Source organism: Macaca mulatta, chromosome 2 (assembly GCF_049350105.2).
Source record: "Macaca mulatta isolate MMU2019108-1 chromosome 2, T2T-MMU8v2.0, whole genome shotgun sequence".
NCBI classification, from domain to species: Eukaryota; Metazoa; Chordata; class Mammalia; order Primates; family Cercopithecidae; genus Macaca; species Macaca mulatta.
Window position 1 is genome coordinate 37,241,684 of NC_133407.1, and position 26,322 is coordinate 37,268,005.

A 26,322-nucleotide genomic window follows, 5' to 3' on the forward strand; every position below is an offset into this window, starting at 1 on the left:
ACCAACATCACTGATGACTTAAGTGCGCAGACACATTCTCTCCATTAACTGAACAGTAGGTGGCACTCTTGTGCTACCTCAGAATTTTTGAAAAGCCTGTAGGCACACAAAGGTGTTACAGGGACATCTATGTCAATTTTTCACTCCCTCAACAGATATTAAGTGGGTCCCTAAAATAAGCAAAGCACTATGCTAAGTGGTCAGAACAAAATTTTTTTTTGGAATCCAAGACTTACTGTTACGAGTGAAGCAAGAAGCAATTGGGGACCTACCCCTGACATCCATTAAAGTCAACACCTACACAGCTATATCACAAGAGGTAGAAAATGAGATTAAAATGTATATTTGCCAGCACTTAATAGTTTATAGCCAGTCTAAATAAATTATCAATCTGAATAAATTATCTCATTTGATTTTCAAAAGCAAGTAAAATTATGTATGGAGATACTAACCCTGTCTTAGAATGAAGTCAGAACTTTGGGAAAGATCATAATTTTCCTTCAAAACACTTACTACAATTTGTACTTTTCTGTTTTTCTCTGTAACTCCACTTCATCTATTCATTCCACAAATATTTATTAAGTATCTACTACATGTCAGGTACTGTACTGGGTGCTAGAGATATAGCAGTGAACGCAACAGACAAAGATTGTGACCCCTACATTCCAGCAGGGATTTTTTTTGTTTGTTTAATGTCTGTCTCACCCAATCAGACTATAAACTCCACAAAGGCAGGCCAAGTGCCTGTTTATTCACCTCTCCTTCCCCAGCACTTAAGCCAGTGCCTGGCACAAGAAGCCCCAAGTGGGCCAAAGTGAGCCCCAGTAAGAGCTCAATTAATACTAAGTCAATCAATGACCAGAGAAAACCACACTTCCCTGGAACAGAAAACATAAACCAGACAGAATGGTCATTTTTGACACAAATCGTTGTGAAAAAAAACAAAGAATGATTGGTATAACAAAATGTTTGTTTTCCTCCCTCTGCTCATTGGTTGTTCAGCCAAATAGTTACTGTGTATTTTACTATGTGTCCGACACTGTTAGGCATTAGATAGAAAATAAAAGATTTTAAAGGGAAACTATCACCAGTAAGGGCAGGGGGGCGGTGGTGGGGACAATGGAAACTGGAAGAGAAAAATCAAGCATCCCACAAAGGAGCAATAAACTTTCCCACAGTCACAAACGAATAGGGAAAGACTACAGTAGAGACACGCTGCAGACCAACCCTTCTGCAGGACTTCAGGGTGAATATAAAGAGAAGCTCTGCTTATCCAGGACAGGCTCATCTGGCATAACACAGAGACTGAAAAGATCAATTTGCAGTGCTGGGAGAGGTAAAGCCACACACATGAGCTCCAACTGCCCTGGCATGAGCACATCTCAGGCAGTGTTAATTCTCTGCCTCTAAGGAGATCTGTTCATAACAAGCAGTGGCTCCTAAGTGCCTGGAATGGAAGAACACTACCATCCCTTTCTAAGGAATTCCATGGAGCCATGGGCTCCAACCAACCTCACCAGACTGTGTGAGGATTAACGGAGTTCATGAATGTAAAGCACAGGGAACAGTGCCTGGCACAGAGCAAGTGCTTTATGCAATGACAATAGTGGATTATTAATATATAGCTATTACAACACTGAGTCCCACCTGCTCTGCCCTGCTCCTAGAAGAGCAATCCTGAAAAAGTTATTTAATCTCTTCAAGCCTATTTCTAGGTGGCTGTGAGTGTTAAGATAATATATATAAAGTACCTGGAACAGTACTAGTAAACAGAAAACACTCAATAAATGGTAATCCCAGTGGCCCCTATATAGAGTGAGAAGCAGCAGATGTCTCTTAAATGCTGTTGGATAACTGGATGGGAGCTTTCTGGTCACCACTGTTAGCCTGCCTGGCAGGTAATAAATAATTGTTAATAGAACAGAAAAGGGTTGAAGAAGAACTTTGTCCATCACTACTAGCATACTGCAGCTTTATTAAAAACGTCATAAAAATGCCATTTACTATACGTAGCACTGTGTTTTAAGAGCTTACAGTATTATTTCATTAAAACCTCACAACATACCTAACTAACTAGATGTGTATTTCTGCTTTACAGAAGAGAACTGAGACACACACAGGCTATATAACTTACTCCATGTAGCCCATAAAACTAGTAAACAGAACAGCCAGGCTTCGAACAGAGATAGTCTGGCTCTACAGTCCATACTCTTGACCACTAGGCTATGCTCTGAAAACATGTGATAATATAAGTTGGTTTTACTGAAGTAATGCCTGGAAACTTTTGCCTGAAAACTATAGAGAACTGGACCACCAATTCATGGATGGTAACTAATTATTTCAGCAGGCAGAGGTAGATGCCCCACGGAATCTGAAAGTTATTGCACAATTCTGGCCTATGTGGACTCACAGCCCTAGCACACATGCAGGCATTCAAGGAAAACTCTCTGGGTACATCAAGACTGACTTCCAAATGTCATACTCTTCAGTCACCTCTCTACCTGTATCCTCTCTCAAAGTCCTATCAAAATGTTCCCTTAATTGCTTCCAAATGCCATTTCTTCCCCTGTAAAAATCTAAACCTAACTTCACCACCACCATGTACACAAAACATATTCTGAAACAAATCATATATGTACTTCCTTCTCATTCGTATCCCTTTTCTCTTTCTCCACACAGAAATGGAAAATAAAACAGTGGGGACAAAGAGTACTTAGGGGCAAGTACTGAATCCAGTCAGCTCCCTTCCCCTTCATAGTCTTATGCCACAAACATGCCTCCCAGCTGTATGTTAAGACCAATTAGGACTGGTGACTCAACAAGGAGTAAGACACACTGCTCCCTAACTGGAAAAAGCTTACATTCTAAAGGTAAGACAATCACACAAAAAATTATAGAAGAAAAAGTACAATAACTGCTACGAGAGAGAGACAGAGACAAAGAGAAATGGGTGTTTGGGAGGCTTAGGAAAGACTTCATGAAAGAGACAGCAATGGAGCTGGAATTTGAAGAGTAGACCAAGTATGGACTGGTGGAAAATGCATGGAGGTGGCCTATGGGAAGGAGAAAGAATGAACAAAAGTCCTGAAGAGCAAAGTGTGGGGCAAAAGTGAGGAATAAGTAATCATTTGACTGGAGCGCAAGTAAGGATACAGCAAGAAGAGGAGAAAAGGTTCAAAGAGTATGGTGATACATCTCCACATAAAGGAGGGCTTTCAAAGAAGTCACAAAGCTGGGGCATGTCTTCAGTCAGCAACTGGGAATCACTGAGGAGGGAAGTAAGAAGTGTGTGTTATGAAAATAAACCTATCATTCCATCTGTACCTCTCACCCTAACTTGACTATAATGTCCTCCTTGTCATCTCTGACTCACTGAGGCTGGACAAGCACCTTTTGTTTTCACACACTTTACTATACATATCACAGTCATCAAATTACATACTTTTATAATTACAGGTTAATGCAAAAGATTAAATCTTGAAACTATGAAGTATATCATTATTTCTGTCTGTTCCCAGCACTCAGCATAGTATCTAACCCAGTATATCTCAAACTGGCTGTACATTAGAATCATCCAGGAAGCTTTATGAAAAATACTGATCCCCAAATACTACCACAAACCACTTGCATCAAAATCTCTGGAAGGTGGACCCAAATACTAGCATGTTTTAAAAGCTTCTCCTTGACTCTACTGTGTAACCAGGTTGAGAACCAATGGTTTAAATCAGAGCAGGTGCACAATAAATGTTTACTGGATGGAGGCAGGAAGAGAAGGTTGGGAGAATGATGAAGGGAAGAGCTAGAAGGAAGAAACAGGGCTATTTTGAAAAGGCAATGTTCTGAAGTAGAGTCATGTCAAAGGGAATAGAAAAAACATACTTGTTCTCCACTTCTTCCCCAACAACTAAAAAACAAATTTCTGACTTCATAATTTTTAAAAAATAAAAATAAAATCAGAGAAACACAGAGACAGTGATTAGGTCATCTTATTTTTCCTTTGGCTGGGGCTTGGTCATCCTCCCTCCTTCCCCCGCACCACTGCGCATTGGTATGTACGGGCTCCCACACATATCCAAATAACTGCTTTCATTTTTTTTCTTTCCCAAAATGTGTACAATACCTGTCATCCAGTTCAATCCTTTTCATACTATGAAGGTGCAAAACAGCTAATATTATTGCTACAAGAAATATTACTGCACAACAAACCCCTACACTAATATAAAACACACGCGTAGAAGTGGTTGGAGCTGCATGTACGGGATCATCTGAAATAAAAACAAAAAGCACATTTAGCTTTTTAAAGAAATATGACTGCTTTGTGATCCAATATACACAAATAAGTATTCTGTTCTTTTCACGTGCCCATTCTTTAGTAAGATCAGTTACCAGTAGCATATTGGTGTAAGTTCACAAAATTTTTTTGATGTTTTTGTTGTAGTTTAAAAAAGATATTTTAGGCCAGGTGTGATGGCTCACGCCTGTAATCCCAGCACTTTGGGAGGCCAAGGCAGGCAGATCACCTTGAAACCACCCTGACCAATATGGTGAAACCCTGCCTCTACTAAAAATATGAAAATTAGCCGGGCGTGGTGGCAGGCGCCTGTAGTCCCAGCTACTCGGGAGGCTGAGGCACGAGAATCACTTGCACCTCGGGGGCAGAGGTTGCAGCAAGCCGAGATCGCTCAACTGTACTCCAGCCTGGGCGACAGAGTGCGACTACAACTCAAAAAAATAAAAGAATTTTTCAATAGAATTTTTGGCTAATGAGTATAATAGTCACTCACAAATGGTATACATAAAACACACATACCAGTGCATAAAATATACTATAGCAGTGCTGTCCAACAGAACTTTCTGCAGTGACGAAAATGTTCTCTAGAGTACTGTCCAATACAGTAGCCACTGGTCACCTGTGGCTATTAAGCATTCAAATGTAAATACAACTAAAGCTACTGAAATGTAGTTAGTAAAACTGAGGAACTGATGTTTTAATTTGACTTCACTGTAATTAAGTTAGAAAGTCACATGTGGCTAGCAGGCACCATACTAGACAGTGCAGATCTATATATTCTTCCTATCCCTTCAACAATGATGTTTGGGTTAGAGGGATCAGACATCGCTTTGTTGCCAGAGACCACTGACTCACAGAAGACTGAGTGACAGAAGGGTCCACAAGTTTATAAAAAAAAAAATTTACTCTTTTTTGAGAGTAACAGAAATTGTTTTGCTTTTCTGTTTTTAAAGACTCTATTCATTAAATAAAATGATACTCGGCTTTCTATTATTTTAAAAAGAGAGGCAGGCTGGGCGCGGTGGATCACACCTATAATCCCAGCGCTTTGGGAGGCCGAGGTGGGTGGATCCCTTGAGGTCAGGAGTTTGAGACCAGCCTGGCCAACATAGTGAAATCCCATCTCTACTGAAAAAAAAAAAATTACAAAAATTAGCCATGCCTGATGGTGTGCACCTATAGTCCCAGCTACTCAAGAGGCTGAGGCAGGAGAATCACTTGAACCCAGGAGGCAGAGGTTGCAGTGAACCAAAATCGCACCATTGCACTCCAGCCTGGGCGACAAAGCAAGACTCCGTCTCAAAAATAATAAATAAATAAGAAAGAGAGACAAACAGAAAGCCTCAGCAAGAGGGAAAATAACCCAATGACATAGACACAGCCACACACGCACACACACAGAAGCAAACTGAGAAAAAACACACAGAAACAAAGATACAGATGACAGAAGCAGGCAGAGTGGAAGATGCAAACAGAAGCAGAACTGGTGTGCCTGGAGATTCATGCAAGATATGATCACAAGTACTCACATCATAACTCTACTGAACAAAACTTGAGGCATTTGGGGTTTATCCTAAATGAGATGGGGGATCATTGCAAGGTTTCAAGCAAAGCAATTTCACACGGCCACTTAACAAAAAATGACTGCATGATGTGTGAAGAATGCAAGAGCAGAAGCAGGGAACGAGTTAGAAGGTTACCAGAGTAATTCGAGGAGAGAGCAGTGGCTTGAACAAGAGTGTTACAGTGAAGATGAGAAGTAAATGGATTTGGGAACACAGTCAACGGACCTTACAAATGGATTGTACCAAAGTAGAAAGAAAAAGAAGAATGAAAAGTTTTGGCTTAAGCGATAGCTTGGATAAGGGTACCTTTACAAAGATAAAAATAAGCAGGTTGGGGATGTGAAAATCAGGAGTTTTGTCCAAGTTAAATTTGGAGTACCTAGTCTACTAACTAGGTACCTCATATCTCCATGCATAGATGTTAAATTGACAGATACAGAAGTTTGGAGTTCTGGGGATACTTTGGGATAAAAGATAAAAGTTATAGCTTTCAAAAACACATGGAAATAAGAAAAATAAAACTTTTCTAAAATTTAAACTTTCAATCAACAAACAATAAATCAGAACAGATTAATGCAAAGAGACCAAATGACTTCTAGGGCAGCTAGACTTGGCTGTAGCCTGAATGAAGGCATGACTTTCATCAAGAATTACCTTATGCCATGGGAAAGCTATTCAGTCTTGGGAGGGGCAGAAAAAAATTCTGAATTCTGGAGGTATGTGTTAGCAGCGCTGTCCAAATACTTTCCAGAGCAGAGCCGAGGATACAGCTCTGCTGGGCAGATCCCCCTAGATGTACCCTGCTCAATTACCTCCAAATTCCAGGTTTCCCTATGCATTTTTCCCATTCCCCATTTGCCACCATCTGGTCACCCTTCAGCTCTCAGAAGAGCTGTCACTGTTCTCAGGAAGCTATCCTTGGGTTCCCAAATCCCCCTGTGCTTGCCATATCATAGCTTGCCATGCTATGTTGTTATCACTGCCTATTGCCTTGTCTATTTCTCCCACTACATTATAAACCCCCGAGGACAGGGTCTATTTGCTCACAGTTTAGTCCTCTGCTTCAGTCATACCACCTAACACACCACAGACTCTCCATAGGTGTTGGGTGGCTGAATAAACAGAAAAGGTGGGAAGATGAGAGGGAGCAAGGAAGAGACAGACAGAGGCCAAGAATATGCAATACTGCTCTTTGTGAGAAGTAATATCCTACTAGCATAAAAGAAATGGGCAAAGTCACCAGAATTTTAAAAGTAAACTTTGGCAACAGTGACTTTTTTTTAATGTTTTTTTCTTTCTTTTCAGAAATACTCTAGCAAGTAGACAATATGTCACATTATTTTACAGGAAAAAAATTTCTACTTTGGGACATCCAGATACTCTGTGCCTCCCAAGGTGATGAAAAGACAAAATAGGCAGCACAGAGTACCACCTATAGACTATTCTTACCAAAGAGATTTAAATCTAATCAAGTGCAAAATCTACCTGCCAGTTTACAGAAGAGAGAGAGAGAAAAAAAAAAAACATGTTCAATGATTTCAGGAAGATGCAGAATGTGGGAAATTCTATGGGACAAATGATATAATTTCTTCAATAAACAAGTAATATTAATAAAAGGGTTGGTGGTTTCTGATTAAAACAAAACACATATCACCCAAACAGTTGTGCAGGCTTCATTTGGATCTTGATTCAGGGGGGAAAAAAAGACATTTTTAAGACAATCAGGTTAATTTGAACATGGACTATCTATTGGAGATACTAAGCAACTGCTGTTAATTTCGTTATATGTGACAAATCAAAATGAATAGGTATTAGGTGACTGTGGTTTTTTCTTTTTTTAAGGCCCTTTTAAAAGAGATCCACCCTGAAATATTTACGGGTGAAATAATCTGATGCCTAGGATGTGCCTGAAAATACTTTCCTCCACCACAAAAGGAGGGAATCAATGGAAGAACGATGGCAAAGTGTTGATCATTACTGAGGTTGGGGGATGGGCACGTGGAGTTCATCAAAGCGTACTCTGAACTTTTATATACTTGAAATTTTCGAAAAACAATTTTTTAAAAGTCTACTTGCATGAAGAGAATCTAGTATCCTTTTAAGATACTGCTATTAACACAACCCCAAGAAGAGTAAGACCCAATGATGTCTTCATGTCAGAAAAGAAAAAAAGAAGTTTGTAATAGTATCTAAACACAACCAATACCAAAAAATAAAAATCTACTTCACATATCTGCTCTGTAGTTTTAAGTAACATAATATCTTTAAGCTTACACTTTCACCTGGATGAAATTAGCTTAAGATTAGGTCTAGACTGCAAGCCAGATTTTCTAACCCTCTGCTAATAAAGATCTTACATATATTTCCTGGTCATACTTTAATTAGGACTACTCAAAAATACGATATTCTTGCTTGTAAAACTTTTTAGCTTACTTGTTACAAAATACGTATAAATTTTAGTTCTCAAAATAGTCAATATTCTAAGTTTCATGACCTATCCACCAGTCTACAAAGCACCAGCAAAATAACAGCATGGTGTCATTATCATTTGACAAACTGGAAACCATGAGGCCTCCAAGCTTCATGCAATCATGTTTATATGCAGTCAACCATTTTTCATTTCTAATAATGGATAAAGATAATACATTAACACTTACAAATAGTTCTGCTAGTGTTTTTGTCCAAGGCTGAAGTTTTTACTTCTTCAAGTTCTGAATTTAAAAGGAGATAAATGATGCTTTAGAAATTCTCTTTTCCATGAAAATCCTTAATTACAATAATTATCAGAACATTGCTGGAACTCAGCAACAGGTATTTGTTGCAAGATAATGAAAGCTACGTTACTATTCCGATAATCACCACTACAGTCATCAATCTATATTTTATACCACTGTTAGCCAATGGGTGTTACTTCTAGATGCTCAATGAAAATGTTCCTGTGGTCAAGAAGTTTGGGAAATGCCACATACTATAGTGTCTCTTTGGAGGTTCACAGTGAACATTAGAATGTAAAGACTAAAAGGAGTCATGGGGTCACAAAACTTGTCTAATCCATAATTGCCATCCTCATATGATAAAGGAAACTTTTCTTGCTAGTAACACCTACTAACATTCCATATGGTACAGATATGTTTTCTGTTGCAGACAGTTTTTTAAATATAGTAGGCTGGAAAACCAGATAAATAAAAACATTAGGATCACATAACAAAGTAAAAGTCATGAGCCTGAACTGGGTGACTAGGGTGGCCAAAACCATGACCAATAAATACAGAGGGCCAGAGAAAAACTTAAGTCTAAAACAGAATAGAAAATTACTCCAACACAGAATTTTAATGTTAATTTCACACACATATTAAAGAAAATGGAGAAGGTATATGATCATTTTGAGTATCAGTTGATCATTAACCTTAGCAGATATTAGCACTGGTGGGATCCAGAGGCCACACCAAGTCTGGTTATCATTCTGCCTTTAAGAGTAACATGAAGCACCATGGTACAGTCATGTCCATCTCTCTGAGGATCACGAACTGAATGTTTTATACTCCTCACTGGCTAGCTGTGGTAGCCTAGGTGGCCTAGGGTCCAATCTCCTTATATCAAACATATAATGACCACACTGGACTAAAGAGTCTGAAATCTCCTTTGTCTTTAAAATTACATGGAAGTTGGTACATAACTGAATATAGTAGAACTGAAAATTGTATCAAAACACTAAAGCTGAAAGATGCTAGCTTTTCTTTCTTAAAATGTCTATTCAAATGTAGTGAAGCTTTTTTATTGGCATGTACCCAGACATTAGCCATTACAACTCACTTGTTGGCCTTAGGTGTTTTCATAACACTCAGCACTGATTTCAATTGGGAAATTTATTAAAAGACAGTTTAACAAAGAGACTGACAGAACAGGTCTGCATCCTAGCTGTACCACTTAGCCATCTGATCTTGGCAAGCTAGATTCTCTGAAGCTCAACTTCCTTTTCTGAAAATGACAACAATGACAGAACCCATTGCATAGGGTTGCTGTAGGGATTAAACAGGTGTAATATCTGTCAAGCACTTAAAACATAGTAAGCACTCAGGGTTTGGGAGGTTTTTTTAAGGATTTCCCCTCACCCCCATCTTAGATACTAACCAATTCTACCTATGTGACCTTGTAAACTTGGGTCACTTTAGCTTTATGGAACTTACAGTGAGTGTGTTGAACTAAACTTGTAAGGAGAACTCCAAAATTCTTTGATTTATGACCTAGCATGCTGGAACTCTTTCATATCCACTCTGATTTCTTCAGTTGATAATTCAAAACCAAAAAAAACTAACTTTGGTAAGTACCCACATACGGTATTCTAAGTTTTAGGCTAGATTTAATGAATCGTAAAAACAACAAACCTCTGAAACAGGTATTATGCCCATTTTACAGATGAAGGAAACTGAGCTTCAGAGACGTTAAGGAACTTGTACCAATATCCTGAAAAGACCAGAGCTGTCATTCCAACCCAGGTCTTCACCCCAGAGCAATGCTTCTGCATAAAAGTAACTTGATAAGGGAAACACAATTAACATAGTTACTCAGAAGTCCCAACAGATTTTTCTTATTTCTTTACCTCTTCAATCATTTTAGCACTATTCCTAATGGAAAACATCTTAGCAATTCTGACAAAAGATTTGAGAAAGCATGGACTGAATGAGGCCTGAGTGAGATTCTTGGCTACCAACTATCTGGGATTATCTCAAAACTTCATCTGTCAGTGTTCTTTTCTCACTTGCAACTATAATCACGAGTTGGTCATAATCAAATCTGTGAAAAAACAACAAACTCTATTTTTCACCTTCTCACATATACGTAAAACATATTTTGGTAAATAAATTCCTTACTTTTGTAGCACATTTTCCTTCGTTTAAAATTTAAGACGGTAAAATTTTTTGAAGAATTTACTGTCAAGTTGAGCTGCATTAGTATCATAACTTCAGAATCTACTTTGCCAGTACAGGAAAGCTCTACCCGAAACACTGTTTAAAAAAGATAAGAAAAATATTTTACATTTTCTAAAAATCACCATTAATGCCCCAAAATGATTCTTTTAAACATTTTAGAATTACTTATTTTTGCTGCAAGAAAACTAAAAATAATACATTTAAATAAAGTAACTGAACAGAAGTTTTTAGAAATCTTCAGGCTACCACACCTCTAGACATTAAGCATTTAATTCATTGTGGATATAAAAGTTAGTATTAAAGAACAAACCAAGACATCAATGAAGAGATAATTGTTTTCAACTTTTGCTCATCGTTTTTAATATATCACTTTGTCTCATAAGTCCTGCTATTCCAATACACTAAAGCTAAAGGATCATCAGGCAAACCTTAGCAGACACATCAGCAGTAGTAACAACAGAAATTACATGATCAAATGGAAAGACAACTCACCACCAAAATGCAAGCATGTCTGCTCTTCATAAAAAGATTAAATATAAAACCTGTAAATGAATCTGATCAATTCTCAGCTATGAGTTTAAAAACAACACCTTTCTCAATAGAAACTGATTTTAATTCATAACTGTAGCAATGGGATAACAGACTTCAGTGCATATAATTTTTTCCCCAATCTTTAAGATTCTTTTCCTACAAATTTAAAATATATCATTCTACCATCTGTATGAGTGCATTAAAGATATGGGCATTTCTAAATTCCTTTACTGCCCACAAAAATTTAAGCAGCCTTCCTGTGCTTTCTTCAAGCTTAATGTATGTGACTGATAACAGTGAATATGACTTCCAGAAAAAGTTTCACAACACTATTGTGGCTGATACTTTCAATTTTTAAAAATTTCCATTTCTTACAAATACTACAACTTAAAGAGCCTAAGAAGTTAGTTCAAAAGTAGTTAAATTGGTGTAAATAAGATATTTATTCACTTACTCTGACTGTACTGAGTGCCTATCCTGCGCCATACTCTATGCTAAGCATCAAGGGAATTGCTAGATAATGTAATCAGTGCAAAAACAGTTAAATATAAGGTTCCAAGGGGGTAGGAAGAATAGAAGTTAACAAATGAAAGAAGAGAAGGTGGCAGGAAAAAGAGTGTAGATCTTGAGTCTTGCAGAATGAGTAGGATTAATAGAAAGGAGTTCACAAGCAGAAAGAGGAAAAGATGATCCCAAATACTGAGACCAGCACATGCAAAGGCTTAAAGATCAGAACTTCATGTAGTCTGGAACTGCTAGAACTCGGGCAAATGCAGCAACAAGGCTAGACAGGCAGACAGGGGCAGATGGTAAAGGATCCAGGACACAAGGTGGTGAGTCTGGAATGTTCAGCTGATGGGAGTGGAGGGCACTGATGGGCTTCAGGTCACAGGGTCAAATATGACCATGCAAAGACCATCTGGGCCACAGGGTGGAATGTGGTGCCTAATCAAAGCGAAACGAGATCAGACACAGGGACTCATGTGGAGGTAAGTATCAGCAATGCAGAAAAGGAGAGAGGGAGGGCTGAGCACAGAGAGTTCTAGAAGGAAAGAAAAGAGAGAATGGTTTAAGAACACAGTGCAAATATTTACAAAAATTACTTTTCACAGTACTTACACATCTTATGCCTATCAAGTAATACACATTACTCATCAGTAGTTAAACTTCTGTTTTGGGAACACAGGGCATGCAGTTGAAAAAGTATGTTAACTCTGTCTTTGAAGAAACTCACTTACCTGATAAAGTGCGTGGAACTTCCCCCTGAACAGAAATGTTGACCTGGGGCATGTCCATTGCCAAAACATTGTCCACTTGGAATCCCAGCTTATATTCAACCTGTAAAATAGACAGAAATAAGCAAAACGGACCTGTGATAAGAAGAAAGATACTATCAGCTTGACTTCATTAATTAGCTCATTAACTAATCAATGCATGAGCCTTTCACATGTACAAATAATCTAGCTATAAAAAAATCCAAATTGTCAGAAATAGTCCCAAGAATTTTCAGTTGGATAAAAATTCAATCCAGTAAGCCACCCTCTATTTTATGTCCAGAACAGGACCACCACTCTTCCATAAAACCTGCCATCTAGGGTCAGAAATCCTGCTGACGACTATGCAGCACTGACAGAGAGGCCATGAAGAGCCAGATGTGAAGAACCAGAGCGGTGAGATATGTAACTGACAGACCATAAATAGCTACCAATGTCTTCTCTGGTTGATAAATGAAAGCCAAGCTCGGAGGGCCTCCTTGTGGCTGGTAGAAGAAGGTCTGCTCTGCAGACCCACTCACACAATAAGCAGATGCCAAGGTAGATTTCTCATAGAATATCTAAGTCACATCCTCTAGTCTTGCTCCCACCAAAAAGGAAGTTCATATTTAGATCCCCATTTAACTTGAGAAGTGATTCAGAATCCAGAGGGAAGAAAGGCAACCCATGAAACATCTCTAAAACACCAATATTATCTATCAATACCTGGCCTACCCAATGCGGCTTAATAGAACCAATCAACATCAATAATTATGGCTCTGTTGCTATGGAGAGTTCATGAAAGAAGCAGCTTAAACTGCAAAGCAATAGCTGAAATTCAGAATGGCTGCCAGCATCAAGACCTTCAATGAGGTCCTACAGTTCACATCACTCTCTGCCCTGCCCACAGGTTCTTGATACGTATGGTATCCCTCTGCCATTTGGTGGTCACAAAAGGTGTCATTGGTGGCAGACTGAGATTTGCAGAGCCATGAGGCAGCAGGTTGGGAAAAGAGTGGGAAGAAAGACATTCGATAAGCCATTCTTCAAGAAACTTAACTGGAAGAATGGGAGACAGATGGTGAAGTGGGGGGTGTTCCAAAGCTTTTCTTTCTTCGTTTTTAGATGAGATATTCAAATATGTATACATGCTGGTGAATAAAGCTAATGAAATGGTACATAATAAAGATGAAAGAAAAGAGGGAAAGAGTATCATCCCATATATAAGGGAAGGGATGGCCCTTATGCTTGGGCTACGGTGGAAGGCGTTGTTACCCGTGAATAAGAAGGGCTCAATCTAGAGTTTGATTCCCCTTGGGGTTTCTCCTTTCACACTGTATTTAAAGTCTCTTAGCTAAACACTGTAGGGATATACAAACATTAAACTCTTCCTTTGCAGTTAAGATAGGTACATAAACAACTGTTAAAGGCTGTGTTTGATAAGTGCCACATTCCCAACAAAGGAAATGTTCTTGCTGCAGCACATCAGTGACTTAGAGGTACCTTGGCTACAAAGTGTTCACATTCACCTTAGCATACCACAATACCATTGCTGCCACCAGGGGGTGCTACAGAGCCACAGTCAAGCAAGTTTGGGCAGGGAATGAGCAAGCTTTCCAGCAATACAACATCAAAGAATGCATTCATTATACATCCCTACACCCATGCTCTCTCTGAACAGGACTATACATGAAGGGTAGGTGCACAAAAGAAACCAGCACCGCCAGCAAGAACTGGGTTCGGAACCATGAGACCATGTGACCCTCAGGTAAATTAGTAACTTCTCTGAGTTTCCATTTTTTGTAAAATGAGGGTAATACATGTTATGAGGATCAAATAGGATCATTAACGTAATACACCTAACTGTTAGCCTGGCACAAGTCTCCTCTGATCAATGCAGACATCAGCGGCATCAGCAGTCATTCCAGAACAGCCACCTTACTGCCATGCTGCCCTTCTTCATAATCATCAGCCCACTGCTGGCCCCAGGGATTCTGACACGAGACCTCCTGGGTCTGTCAAAAACACTGTTGCAGGCCTTCTGTTTCTTCCCCCATTCTGAGAACCTCCCTATTCAGAGCAACCTCCTACACTCTCTGCCTGTTCACAAATGTCTTCCCACCTCCTCCCACAACCTGGCTTTCTCAGAAGTCATCTGTTCTTCTATCATTCAGTTCCTATAACACCCGACCCTCAGGGCCTAGACAGTAGGGTCAACACTCTTTAGGATCACTAGGTCCTTCCCAGACATCCCTTCCTCATGCCCTCATGCAAATCCCCTCTACTCTGAAGCTCATAACTTCTTTTTTTGAGACCGAGTATCACTCTGTCACTCAGGCTGGAGTGCAGTGGCGTGATAATCAGCTCACTGCAACCTCTGCCTCCTGGGTTCAAGCGATTCTCCTGCCTCAGCCTCCGAAGTAGCTGGGACTACCGGCACACGCCACCATGCCCAGCTAATTTTTGTATTTTTAGTAGAGACAGGATTTCACCATGTTGGCCAGGATGGTCTCGAACTCCTGGCCCCAAGTGATCCACCTGTCTTGGCCTCCCACATTGCTGGGATTACAGGCGTGAGCCACCGTGCCCAGCTGAAGCTCACAGCTTCTACTCATAATGGCTACTTCTCATGCCATCAACACCAATGACCCACACAGGACTCGCAGAGGCCTTGGTGTCCTGCTATGTTCTCCCTGGCTTCAATATTCAGTATTCAATATCCTGACACACTAAAGAACTACTTCATAACCAAAACAAATGCAAAAATGCCATTCTATCAAAGATCCCATCACCACCTCTGATTCCTACAAAACCAGTTCTGACTCCATCACTCCAAGTCAGCCAAAGTTTATGAGGCACATTTATGAGCCAGGAGCTGTGTTCCTAACAGGATGCAGTAGCCAGTTAAAGCCACTTCCCTTCTCTCCAGTATAGCCACAAACACCTAGTTTTATGTTTCCCACAGCCTAAGCCCTAAAGAAGGCAACATTACTGACAGTCATATTGGCACCTTCAGCTGGTTCACTCCTTCCAAACTCTCAAAGGGCAGCTCCAGCATCCTGACCACCCCTTACTCTACTCCTGCTGCTCGGCACTGCTGAAGGAAATCCATCCTACAGAGAAGGAGCTCTTACACAACTATGACCTCCAGTCTCAGGGGAGGCCTTTAGTTCCGCTCAGCAATCCCTTCCTCACTGACCCTCTCTTCCCTAGTCTTATTCCAACCTTACAGACCTTCCCCGCCTCCTCACACTCAATGTTTTTGTCCCTTTCCACTAGCACAGAGGAACTCCATTTTCGCCTTTCTTTTCAACACCCAGGCAGATCTGTTAGAGCATCCATTCTTTTCATTCCACTCCCAAGGAAAGGTCCATTTTCCTCTCCAAATGTAAATCCTTCTCTCCTAGTACACTAGGTTCTAGCCCATTTCACCACTGACAGAATATCTTAATCATCCATTTCTCTCACTCTCTTTTATCTTCAATCCCTCCCAAGTGTCCAATTACCTACTAGGCAAATCTACTTAATTATCCTACAGCCTTCCAACTTAACAAATTCAAAGCCACACTTACTATTTCCCCAGAAACTTGCTGTCTCCTTTATCACAGGTCTCAGTTATCACAAGGAGAGAAGCAGCAGACCAGAGACCAGAACCCCTAAGGAAGCAGAGAGGGTCTAGCAAAGGGGTCCAGGGCGCTAACTGCAGTTAAAAAAGGGGTAAGACTGGCACCTGAGCATTTCAGTGTGGCAAGGTGAAAAGGAGGAGAGAAGGGAGGGACACAAGGTTGTGAGTGTAGCTGGCCAGTGAGGGCACAGGCAGAGGTGCAAAGGGCTGAGGAGGAGATCTGAGAAGGCAGCCCCTTTGGTCGTTATCAGCAGCTTAGAGGAATATGAAGCATGAAACTGCGGATGCCTGCTTGCTGGCTCCTTTTTTGAGGAACTGTCTAAAAATGGGGGGCATTCACAAGGTAGTTCTCTTTTCCCTCTGTAGTCTTTAGGATATAAATTTTAAAACTGCAGTTTCTGGGATTAGAGAAGAAATTGCCAATTATTGAAATCCAATTTTCTCTAGTTGGGCATGTATCAATCTGTAAGGACTCTCACTTGCCAATAATCCTTTAATGAAACAGATCTGCTCAAAAGTTAAATGTACAGTCTACTGGGACAAAGCAATTTGAACCGCAGTTGTTTATCAGGGTGTAGAGTGAGCCAAAATACTTCAGAAAAGAAACTACAGGCCAGGCCTGGTGGCCCACACCTGTAATCCCAGCATTCTGGGAGGTCAGTGCAGGTGGATCACTTGAGGCCAGAAGTTCTAGACCAGCCTGGCCAACATGGTAAAACCCCGTCTCTACTAAAAATACAAAAATTAGGTGGGCATGGTGGTGGGCACATGTAATCCCAGTTACTCGGGAGGCTGAGGCAGGAGAATCACTTGAACCCGGGAGGCGGAGGATGCAGTGAGCCGAGATCACACCACTGCATGCCAGCCTGGGTGACACAGTGAGACTCAGTCTCAAAGAAGAAAAAAAAGGAAAAAAAATAAAAAGAAAGAAAAGAAAAGGAAAAAAAAAAAAAAACAAAAAAAAAACAGAAACTACCAAAAATATAAACATTTGAATAAACTGAAAAATAAACATTTTTGCTTATGTTCCCTTACTTGGAAACAAATGGCAATTACAAGTAGGAAGCTGGCAAGTAAAGCCATTTCCTTCTGGAACACAGAGAGTACAGATTTAAAGTGAATACACTTGTCTACAGCTAAATAGCCCTCTAATTTCTCTGAACTTACTAGAAGTAATGCCTTTCTCATAGAAACCTCACTCTGCACAGGACACAGCCGCTGGCCTCCAGCGGTGTCTGCTGGAACTCTGGACAAGTTCCCTGCAACTCCTAGAAAATGATGATGAATTCCTGAAAGCAGAGAACAGCCACGCGGTGAGGGTGGGGAGTGGGAATATTCTGCTACATCCTGGCAAATTTTTGCTTTTCAGGTATCTAAAAAGCTACTGACAGCCAGATGCAGTGGCTCGTGCCTGTGATGCCAGCACTTTGGGAGGCCGAGGTGGGCAGATCGCAAGGTCAGGAGATCAAGACCATCCTGGCTAACATGGTGAAACCCCGTCTCTACTAAAAATACAAAAGAATTAGCCTGGCGTGGTGGCGGGCACCTATAGTCCCAGATACTCGGGAGGCTGAGGCAGGAGAATGGCGTGAACCCGGGAGGCGGAGCTTGCAGTGGGCTGAGATCACGCCACTGCACTCCAGCCTGGGTGACACAGTGAGACTCTGTCTCAAAGAAAAAAAAAAAAAGCTACTGACACTCAACAGACACAGTTACATGTTTTTCCTGGATATTGGGGAATGTGCTGGAATACAGAAGAAACTAATTATCTGTTAAAGCCTCTCAGTAGCCTGCTTTTAAGTGTGTGGTCCTGTGAAAAAGAAGCAATACCAGAGTTCTACTCCCAGCTCAAAATGCAATTAACACAATGGTCTTTCCTGACCACTCGCTAAGGCATGTGTGACCTATGCACTAAGAGTAAGACAGCTTCAAGCCCCTGAAGAGACCACAATCTGTGCGGCAAGACAAAACCGCGTAAACACTGAGAAACACTATTACCAGAAGCTGTGATATGGGAAAACTAATGTTAAAATATCTACAATGTTGAACTGACATATGCCAGGGAGCCAGGAGATCTCTGGAAGCAAATATTTCGTCTTCTGGCAAAACCTTAAAGAAAGAACCGAGGGTTTCCGATGAAGTAATTAGAGCTTCATCTAATTTTCCTTCTGAAAAGTTTCCTTCTGAAAGTTCATGATTGCACCTCAGGGTTAAACGATCAGGTGACAAACCCTTCATCAAGCCTCCCCTGCCCTCATGTGTGACTTTCCCATTTCAGGTCATCTCTATCTTCTGCTTCCTCTAACCCTACTTCTCCTACCTTAAGCAAGTCCCTTTCCAAATCTGGGTCTTAATTTCCTCACAGGAACTGATCAATAACCAAAGTACAACCGTATAATAATAAATAATACAGCCATTTGAAGGGGGAAAAAGTACAACTCTGTATCAAGTGACAGAGATCCTTGACCAGGATATCGTTCAGTGCTCTGCAAACTGCAGAAAAGTATGTGGTATGTTAGTTGTTGAAAGATGTATATATACATATACACATGGATGCTTATATACACACAAACTATTTCTAAAGGAAAGACAAGAATCAGGCAACATTGGCTGACTCAGGCAAGGGGACCTAAGTGGCTGGATTGCTCAGGGATGGTACCAGAAGGTGTAGGGGACTTACTTTTCACTGTATACCCTTTATGCTTTTTAAATTTTTACTATGTGCATATATTATCTACTCATAAGATTAATTTTTAAAATAAATAAACGTAATCAACTGTGCTAAAATCACCAGAGATTATTACCTAGAATTGGGAACTGCAATAGTGCCTGAAGCCTGAAACTAGATTAACACAGACATATTTCCTTAGTTTTTTACTAAAAAAAATTATAAGATGGTTACTTTCCTCTAAATTTTTATACCTGTTACAGGTATAAATCAGTTTAGGTTTATATTCAACCCACTCATTTTTCCAAACTCATAACCTCACTCTATTAAGAGTAAAATATCTGAAACATCCCATTTGTGCAATTACTGTCGAGTGTACCCAGCCTATATGTTTTCACACTTCCAGAAATAGGAAAGTCACCACTCCTAAAGCCACACCTTCCAACTCTGAAAAGCCCCAACTGCTCAGAAGTTCCCCATTTGTTGAGCCAGGCCCTGTGGCTTCTACCTGCACATCTTTTCTGCAGTAAGTACCACGTGCTATACCAAGCACAGAGGATACCCTTTAAGGTGCTCAGCATATAGGAGGGAGAAAGAAAAGAAAATCAAACTAGTATAATATTCTTAAAGTATAACTAGGGCTATGAGAGAGGAGAAGGGCACCGTGCAGACAGAAAAGGGCACCTGACACACTGGAGGAGAGGTGACACCAGGTCACAGCTTTATGAGATAAACAGGAGTTACTCAGGTAAAGAATGAAGAAAGGGCATTTGTGGCAAACAGCAGCACTGTGACAGACAAAGAGCATTCAAGAAATTCCAAGACAGAAAAAAATGACACTAAATGACTGGCTAGATATCCAGGAGGCAGAAAAGAAAGGCCAAGACCAGACCATAAAGGCCTCTTACAAAACCAAGAGCTTTATTCCGGTAGCAACAGAGAAGCCTAGGGTGGCTTTGTGGAGGGTGCAACGAGAGGTCAGTCCAGAGGAAAGGAGACCAGTTAGAAGACCACTTCTGAACCCAGCAAGAAACAATGAAGGCCCAAACTAAGGGTGAGGCATTGGGTCACAAGAGAGGTAGGAAATGAATTTAAGATGTAATTATTAGAGAGAATCAACTAGATTTAGAAAGTGTAGGAGAAGGAAACTAGGATCCCTTCTACATTTCTGGCCTGGACATGTAAATAAATGGTCATACCCTCCAAAAAAATAAGGAAACTTCTGCCTCACAAAGCATATCATACCACAGTGGCAGCCCAAATGTGCACTAACAATGATATTTATACCTGCCAAAGAAGTAACTTGGAAATTATGCGCTATAAAATAATGTGAATGATATGGGAGTACAATTACAGCTATACCAAGGCTTCTCCTAACCCAAAATGTACCACACAAACACAGGTTTCCCTTCAAACATATATATTCACCTGAGCCCCTCCTACCTGCTCTCTCCCACTCCAATATCCTCCTGTAACAGGCTCCTAAGACTCAGACACCCATTACCAGCAATGTCAGGGCCCTGCGCTCACTCCAAATAACAAACAGTGTATATTAACTGTTTTAAAGGAATCAGTATAAGAAGGTTTTATTTTGTTCAGTCCTGACTGCCACTTCCCACATTGCCTTTGTACTCACAAATCACTACCCATACACTTGCCCAGGAAACCTTCTCATATCAGCATTCTTTTTTCCTAAGTGTGCCCAGAAATATTTACACTCTGCTCAAAGTCAATAGAAGCACCTAGAACAGAATTCTCTAATAAACCTTTCACCATTTCGAAATACATTTATTATTTGTTTTTATATGTATCAACATCAAAGGTAAGAATAATAACAAAGAATTAGCTATCAATTTTTTGGAGAATATAAGAAGCTTCTCTGCCTGAAAGATGTTCATAGAAACACTGGACCTCAGAGTTGCAAGGGAACTTAAAATTCAGTAACAACCACTCCAGAAATATTTGAATTCCTTCTACAACAGCCTTACTGAATGGTTATCCAGCGTAGGTCTGACCTCTTCCAGGGAGAGGAAACACATTGCCCTCACCACAGCACAGGCTGAAATACGAAACTAGTTTCAAAAACAGACGCAAAAAGCAGAGGTTGAAAGGGTGATGAGGAATGAGATTTTGTTAAAAGATAGTTTCAAATTATCTCCCCACAAATTACACACTAATCATAAAGGGAAAAACTCAACGGGAGAAATCTGGTGAGGAGAGTGTTCGGAGTCACCACCACCAGTTACAGGACAAATTGGCACCTTGTGCACTGGGAAGGACAGCACCTTTGTGGTATCACTGCCAAAGAGATATTCCTGAATCTAATCATGAGGAAACCTCAGACAACGCAAACTGAGAGGCATTCTACAAAATAACTGGCCTATATGTTTCAAAAATGTTAAGGTCAAAAAACATAAAGAAAGGCTACGGAACCGTTCCTGACTGATAGGGAACTAAGAGACATCAACTAGTAAAAATTAGGCTATGAAGAACATTGTTGCGATAATTGACAAAATGTGACTACTGTGGATTAGATAATAACATAATAATGTCAAATTTCCTGGTTTTGATCATTGTACTTTGGTCGTATAAAGAATGCCCTTTTTCTTAGAAAATACACACTGACATATGGGGAGCGGGAGGGAGAGGGAGATTGGAAGGCAAACAAGTATACTTAAAATGTTGGTATTAGGAAATGAAGATCAAAAATAAGCACTTATTCACTGGTACATTTGGCAGTACCTTTCAAAGTTTTAAACACGCACACGCATTGGCTAGCCATTTCACCTCTTAGCAGTAATTTACTATTCAGAAATAAGGCCATAAGTGCACAAAAACTTCTGAACAAAGATGTTCTTAACATATTTATATACATACACACACATATATATACATATACACACACAGGGATACACATTAACACATTTTTTTCTGTGTTTCTATATTCATCAAAAGCAAAGGTTGAAAAATTTTTAAATAAAAGAAATAGCAAAGGTAGAAACATCAATAAAAGATGAACTACCAATTGTTTTCATCATCCCATTACCTAGATTTTGCCTACAAAATGAAATGAGGGAAACTATGTAACAGTGAAGGGAAGCATTGTTTGAAATAATAAAATGCTATTAAAAATCCATGTGTCCCATCAATGAGGTACTTTACAGAAAGCAATATAGCATACATCCGTACAATATCATATTATAAAACCACTAAAGAGAAGGAGTGAGAGAAAAAGAAAGATGCCTAGATAAGTTATTCTGTAGGGGAAAAAGTACTATACAACATACACATCTAAAAATCCCTTTTTTGTTTAAAAAGGGAAAAAAAGGGGACCTTGAAGAAGTTATACCAAACCATAAACAATTACTTCTGAATACAGAACTACAAAGTCTTAACAGTTCTTTTTCTTTTTTATTTTTTTGAGACAGAGTCTCACTCTGTCGCCCAGGAGGGAGTGCAGTGGTGCAATCTCAGCTCACTGCAACCTCCATCTCCCGGGTAGCAACTCTCCTGCCTCAGTCTCCTGAGTAGCTGGGAATACAGGTGTGCGCCACCACATCTGGCTAATTTTCATATTTTTAGTAGAGACGGGGTTTCACCATGTTGGCCAGGATGGTCTTGATCTCCTGACCTCGTGATCCACCTGTCTCGACCTCCCAAAGTGCTGAGATTATAGGCATGAGCCACCATGCCAGGCCTAGTCTTAGAGTTCTTAAAACATTTTTGTAATATTTGAATTTTCCCAAAAATCATTGTTGTTTTCTAAGTAGAAAAAAAATGAAGATTTAAAAAAATCTATATTAAAGTGGCCAATTTAAATAACTTGCAGCAAATATCATGACAGACGCTACTCTATAATACTTTTTAAAAAACAACTCTACAATAGGTATTCTTATTTATAGTAGCAAGATTATTTTTATTTCCTAAATAAAATCCTATTCAAAAGCCTATATACAAAGTCGATGAAAGAAACTTAAGTTGGTTGGGTATAGGAGGCACCTCCAGGCTCAGCCTCCGACTCTCTGACTTAGGAGAAAACTTACTAAGTTTGAGGGACCCAGGCAGTCAGAGCAAATGTGAAGAATTCAGCAACAAGTAGCCCAGGCGAGAGATTCTTAAGTGATTGGATTTAGCCCTTAGGAGTAAACAAGCCTCGCCACAGGACACATGGGTGGCTGCATCTGCTGTACCTTTCTTAAACCGTTTCTCCATGAGTGGGAGAACTGTATCCATTCTGTCCAACATGTCTAAAAGGCCTGTCTTACCAATCCCCACCCCTACACCCGTATCATTTCACCACAGCAGCACTGTCATCACTGGGTCCAAATTCACCCTTTTCAAGCTAGGTCTGGATCTCTGTTTGAAGAGCCTAAAAGGATGTAAGTGTAGTGTCATATGCTAATCAATTAAATGACAGCCACCTTCGTTTTAAAGGATTCGAGAAATTTTAGAGGAATAGGCCAAGTATTTGAAATATAAATCTGAAAACACTCAGTACTATTATATCGCATCACCGGCCGACCCTTCGGTACAGATGGCAGCCCAGTCCTCAAACACAGCCCTTGCCTCTGTGGCTGGGTGACCCTGTCATGATGTCTGTGGTTAGTCACTCTCTTACCTTGGACTTCGCATGCCAGGTGAAGTGCAGGAAATTTGTCTCACTGGGTACTAACAGATTAAAGGATAGAGCGTAGTGACTAATAAGGTCATTTCTCACATAATAAAGTTCTGCATCAAGACCTAGAAAAAAATAGGAAAAAAATAATTAAACACTTAAAATACCCTCAGAATCATCCCTATCAGTATTTCAAATACAAATAATAGAGTGAAGATAATATTGATAAGCAAATGAACATCACAAATGGCCCTCCCATGGGCTGCCTTATGAAGCAAGAAAGACACACGGTTTTATCATCACCAAGAAAGATGAAGAAATTGAGACTTGAAACAATTAAGCAGTTATCCAGCCGAAAACAGGTGTGCTAGAACTAGAACTCTGGCAGCCACTCTGTCTTCCGAGGGCCAGTGTGATGTTCTTTCTTCTGGACACAGTGCTTCTTAGAGTAACAGCTACAAAGAAATGCTCCTTTTCCCAAAAAATTTATGTAGACTTAGGAAGGGAGATTCAAAATGAAAGGGAGAAAGGCGCCTCAGATAAAATGTAAGCCTGAGCCAAGCCTCAAGCCCCCAGCCAGAGATGACCTCTGCTTCCTCTGACAACACAAGGTCCTTGCTGTTCTGATAGCATTTACCATGGTACACACTTGCACCAGGTGTCTTGCAGGCACATGCTGTCTTGCCTACCAAGACTACAAAGGGAAGAACACTATGTTTTTCACGGTATCTGCAGGACACAGCTCTCTGCACAAAACATAAACACTTGTTAACCAAGAGGTTAGTACTACAGACAAAACAAAAATAAATGAAGAGCCTGGAATGCCAGAGAAGTGACTCCCAAGTTTCACTCACTCCCATACCACCTTCTCAACCAGGGCACATGCAATCTCCCAAATGTATCAGGCTCTCAATTTTGTCACACTCTTTTATCCTACCTGTATTTAATATTTTTCTTTAAAACTCATTTAATTTGTTAAAATAAGAATTTGTAAGGCAAAATTTAAACACTACTTTTCAGTGGCAAATCAACAGTTACTGTTAAAAAAAAAAAAGTTATCCAAAAACAAAAGAAAAACAAAACAAATGTACTAAATTCTAGCTCAATTCTGGTGCCTACCAAGAAGGCAGTGAGCTCGAGCCTAGCTCATTGTTTATAAAAAGGGAGGAGGGAGGTATAATCAAGCATTTGAGAAATGTAAAAAATAAAAATAAAAAAACTCACACAGGATTTCCCCATGATCATCCAAGGAACTGAAAGACTAAAAGCAGGGAGTAACTTTCTCTTGAATTGATTTACTATTATTTGAAGTTCTATCCAGGTGTCCCTCTAGTAATACATGACATATATATTCCACAAGTTAGAGGGGGAAAAGATACTGATGACAACAGCCAAAATGCAAATTTCACATTTACTGAGCCGGCACTATGGGGTCTGAAACCTCACAGTATGCAGAGAGGTCAAGATGGAGATCTCATACCTCCTAAGAATAGAGATCTAGAAACAAATCACTCTGCTACAGGTATTTATCCTGTAAAATTCGTTTTCTCGTTTCTGAACTAGATGTAATAAAATCATTAATGCAGAAATGAAATTTAAGGCATGCTACATAGGGGGAAGTTGCTGCACTTGTAGGGTCCAGCCCTACAGGGCCTGTGAGTTTTTCTCCTTGTGTGTGGAGACCAGAGATCATAGAAATAAAGACACAAGACAAAGAGATAGAAAAAAAGACAGCCGGGCCCGGGGACCACTACCACAAAGATGCGGAGACCGGTAGTGGCCCTGAATGCCTGGCTGTGCTGTTATTTATTGTACACAAGGCAAGGGGGCAGGGTAAGGAGTGTGAGTCATCTCCAGTGATAGGTAAGGTCACGTGAGTCATGTGTCCAACAAACAGGGGGCCCTTCCCTATTTGGTAGCCTAGGTGGAGACAGAGAGGGGCCAGCTTATGTCGTTATTTCTTCTATGCATTTCTCGGAGAGATCAAAGATTTTAATACTTTCACTAATTCTGCTTCTGCTACTGCTACCTAGAAGGCAGAGCCAGGTGTACAGGGTGGAACATGAAAGTGGACCGGGAGCATGACCACTGAAGCATAGCATCTCAGGGAGACATTTAGGTCTCCAGATGACTGCAGGTGGGCCTGAGTGATGTTAGGCCTTCCACAAGAGGTGGTGGAGCAGAGTCTTCTCTAACTCCCCCGGGGAAGAGGGAGACTCCCTTTCCTGGTCTGCTAAGTAACCGGTGCCTTCCCAGGCACTGGCACTACCACAAGACCAAGGTCTGCTAAGTAACGGTGCCTTCCCAGGCACTGGTGTTACCGCTAGACCAAGGAGTCCTCTAGTGGCCCTATCCGGGCATGACAGAGGGCTCACACTTTTATCTTCTAGTCACTTCTCACCATGTCCCCTCAGCTCCTATCTCTGTATGGCCTGGTTTTTCCTAGGTTATAATTGTAGAAGACAGATTATTATAACATTGGAATAAAGAGTAATGCTACAAACTAATGATTAATAATATTCATATGTAATCATATCTATATTCTATTTCTAGTATAACTATTCTTGTTCCATACATTTTCTTTATTATACTGGAACAGCTTGTGCCTTCAGTCTCTTGCCCCAGCACCTGGGTGGCTTGCCACCCACAGCACTAGCTGGGTAGTACTGCTTTTATTTATCCTACAAAAGATATTGAAAGCAGAGAGAGAAATGTAGACCCTTTTGCAAAAGCCTCTCCCTGCTGGCAGGAGTGTTAGCAAATATCCAGGAATGGAGGATTGGTGGTGTTGGAGAAAGGCATTAGAGGAAAAATTGTAAATAATTTAAATTTGCCTTTTTTCT

General features: G+C 40.2%; 1 protein-coding gene across 2 annotated transcripts in view; it reads right to left on the bottom strand.

Annotated features, from left to right (window-relative positions):
* Positions 1-26,322, bottom strand: part of RYK (receptor like tyrosine kinase) — a 91,322-nt gene that overhangs the window by 39,212 nt on the left and 25,788 nt on the right. For both annotated transcript variants that reach the window (XM_015132118.3, XM_077991481.1), the window contains exons 2-6: positions 23,483-23,604; positions 12,557-12,656; positions 10,728-10,862; positions 8,514-8,567; positions 4,121-4,265 (exon numbers count right to left, since the gene is read on the bottom strand). In XM_015132118.3, coding sequence (XP_014987604.2) covers positions 4,121-4,265; positions 8,514-8,567; positions 10,728-10,862; positions 12,557-12,656; positions 23,483-23,604 — 556 coding nt within the window. The remainder of the gene's footprint in view (positions 1-4,120; positions 4,266-8,513; positions 8,568-10,727; positions 10,863-12,556; positions 12,657-23,482; positions 23,605-26,322) is intronic.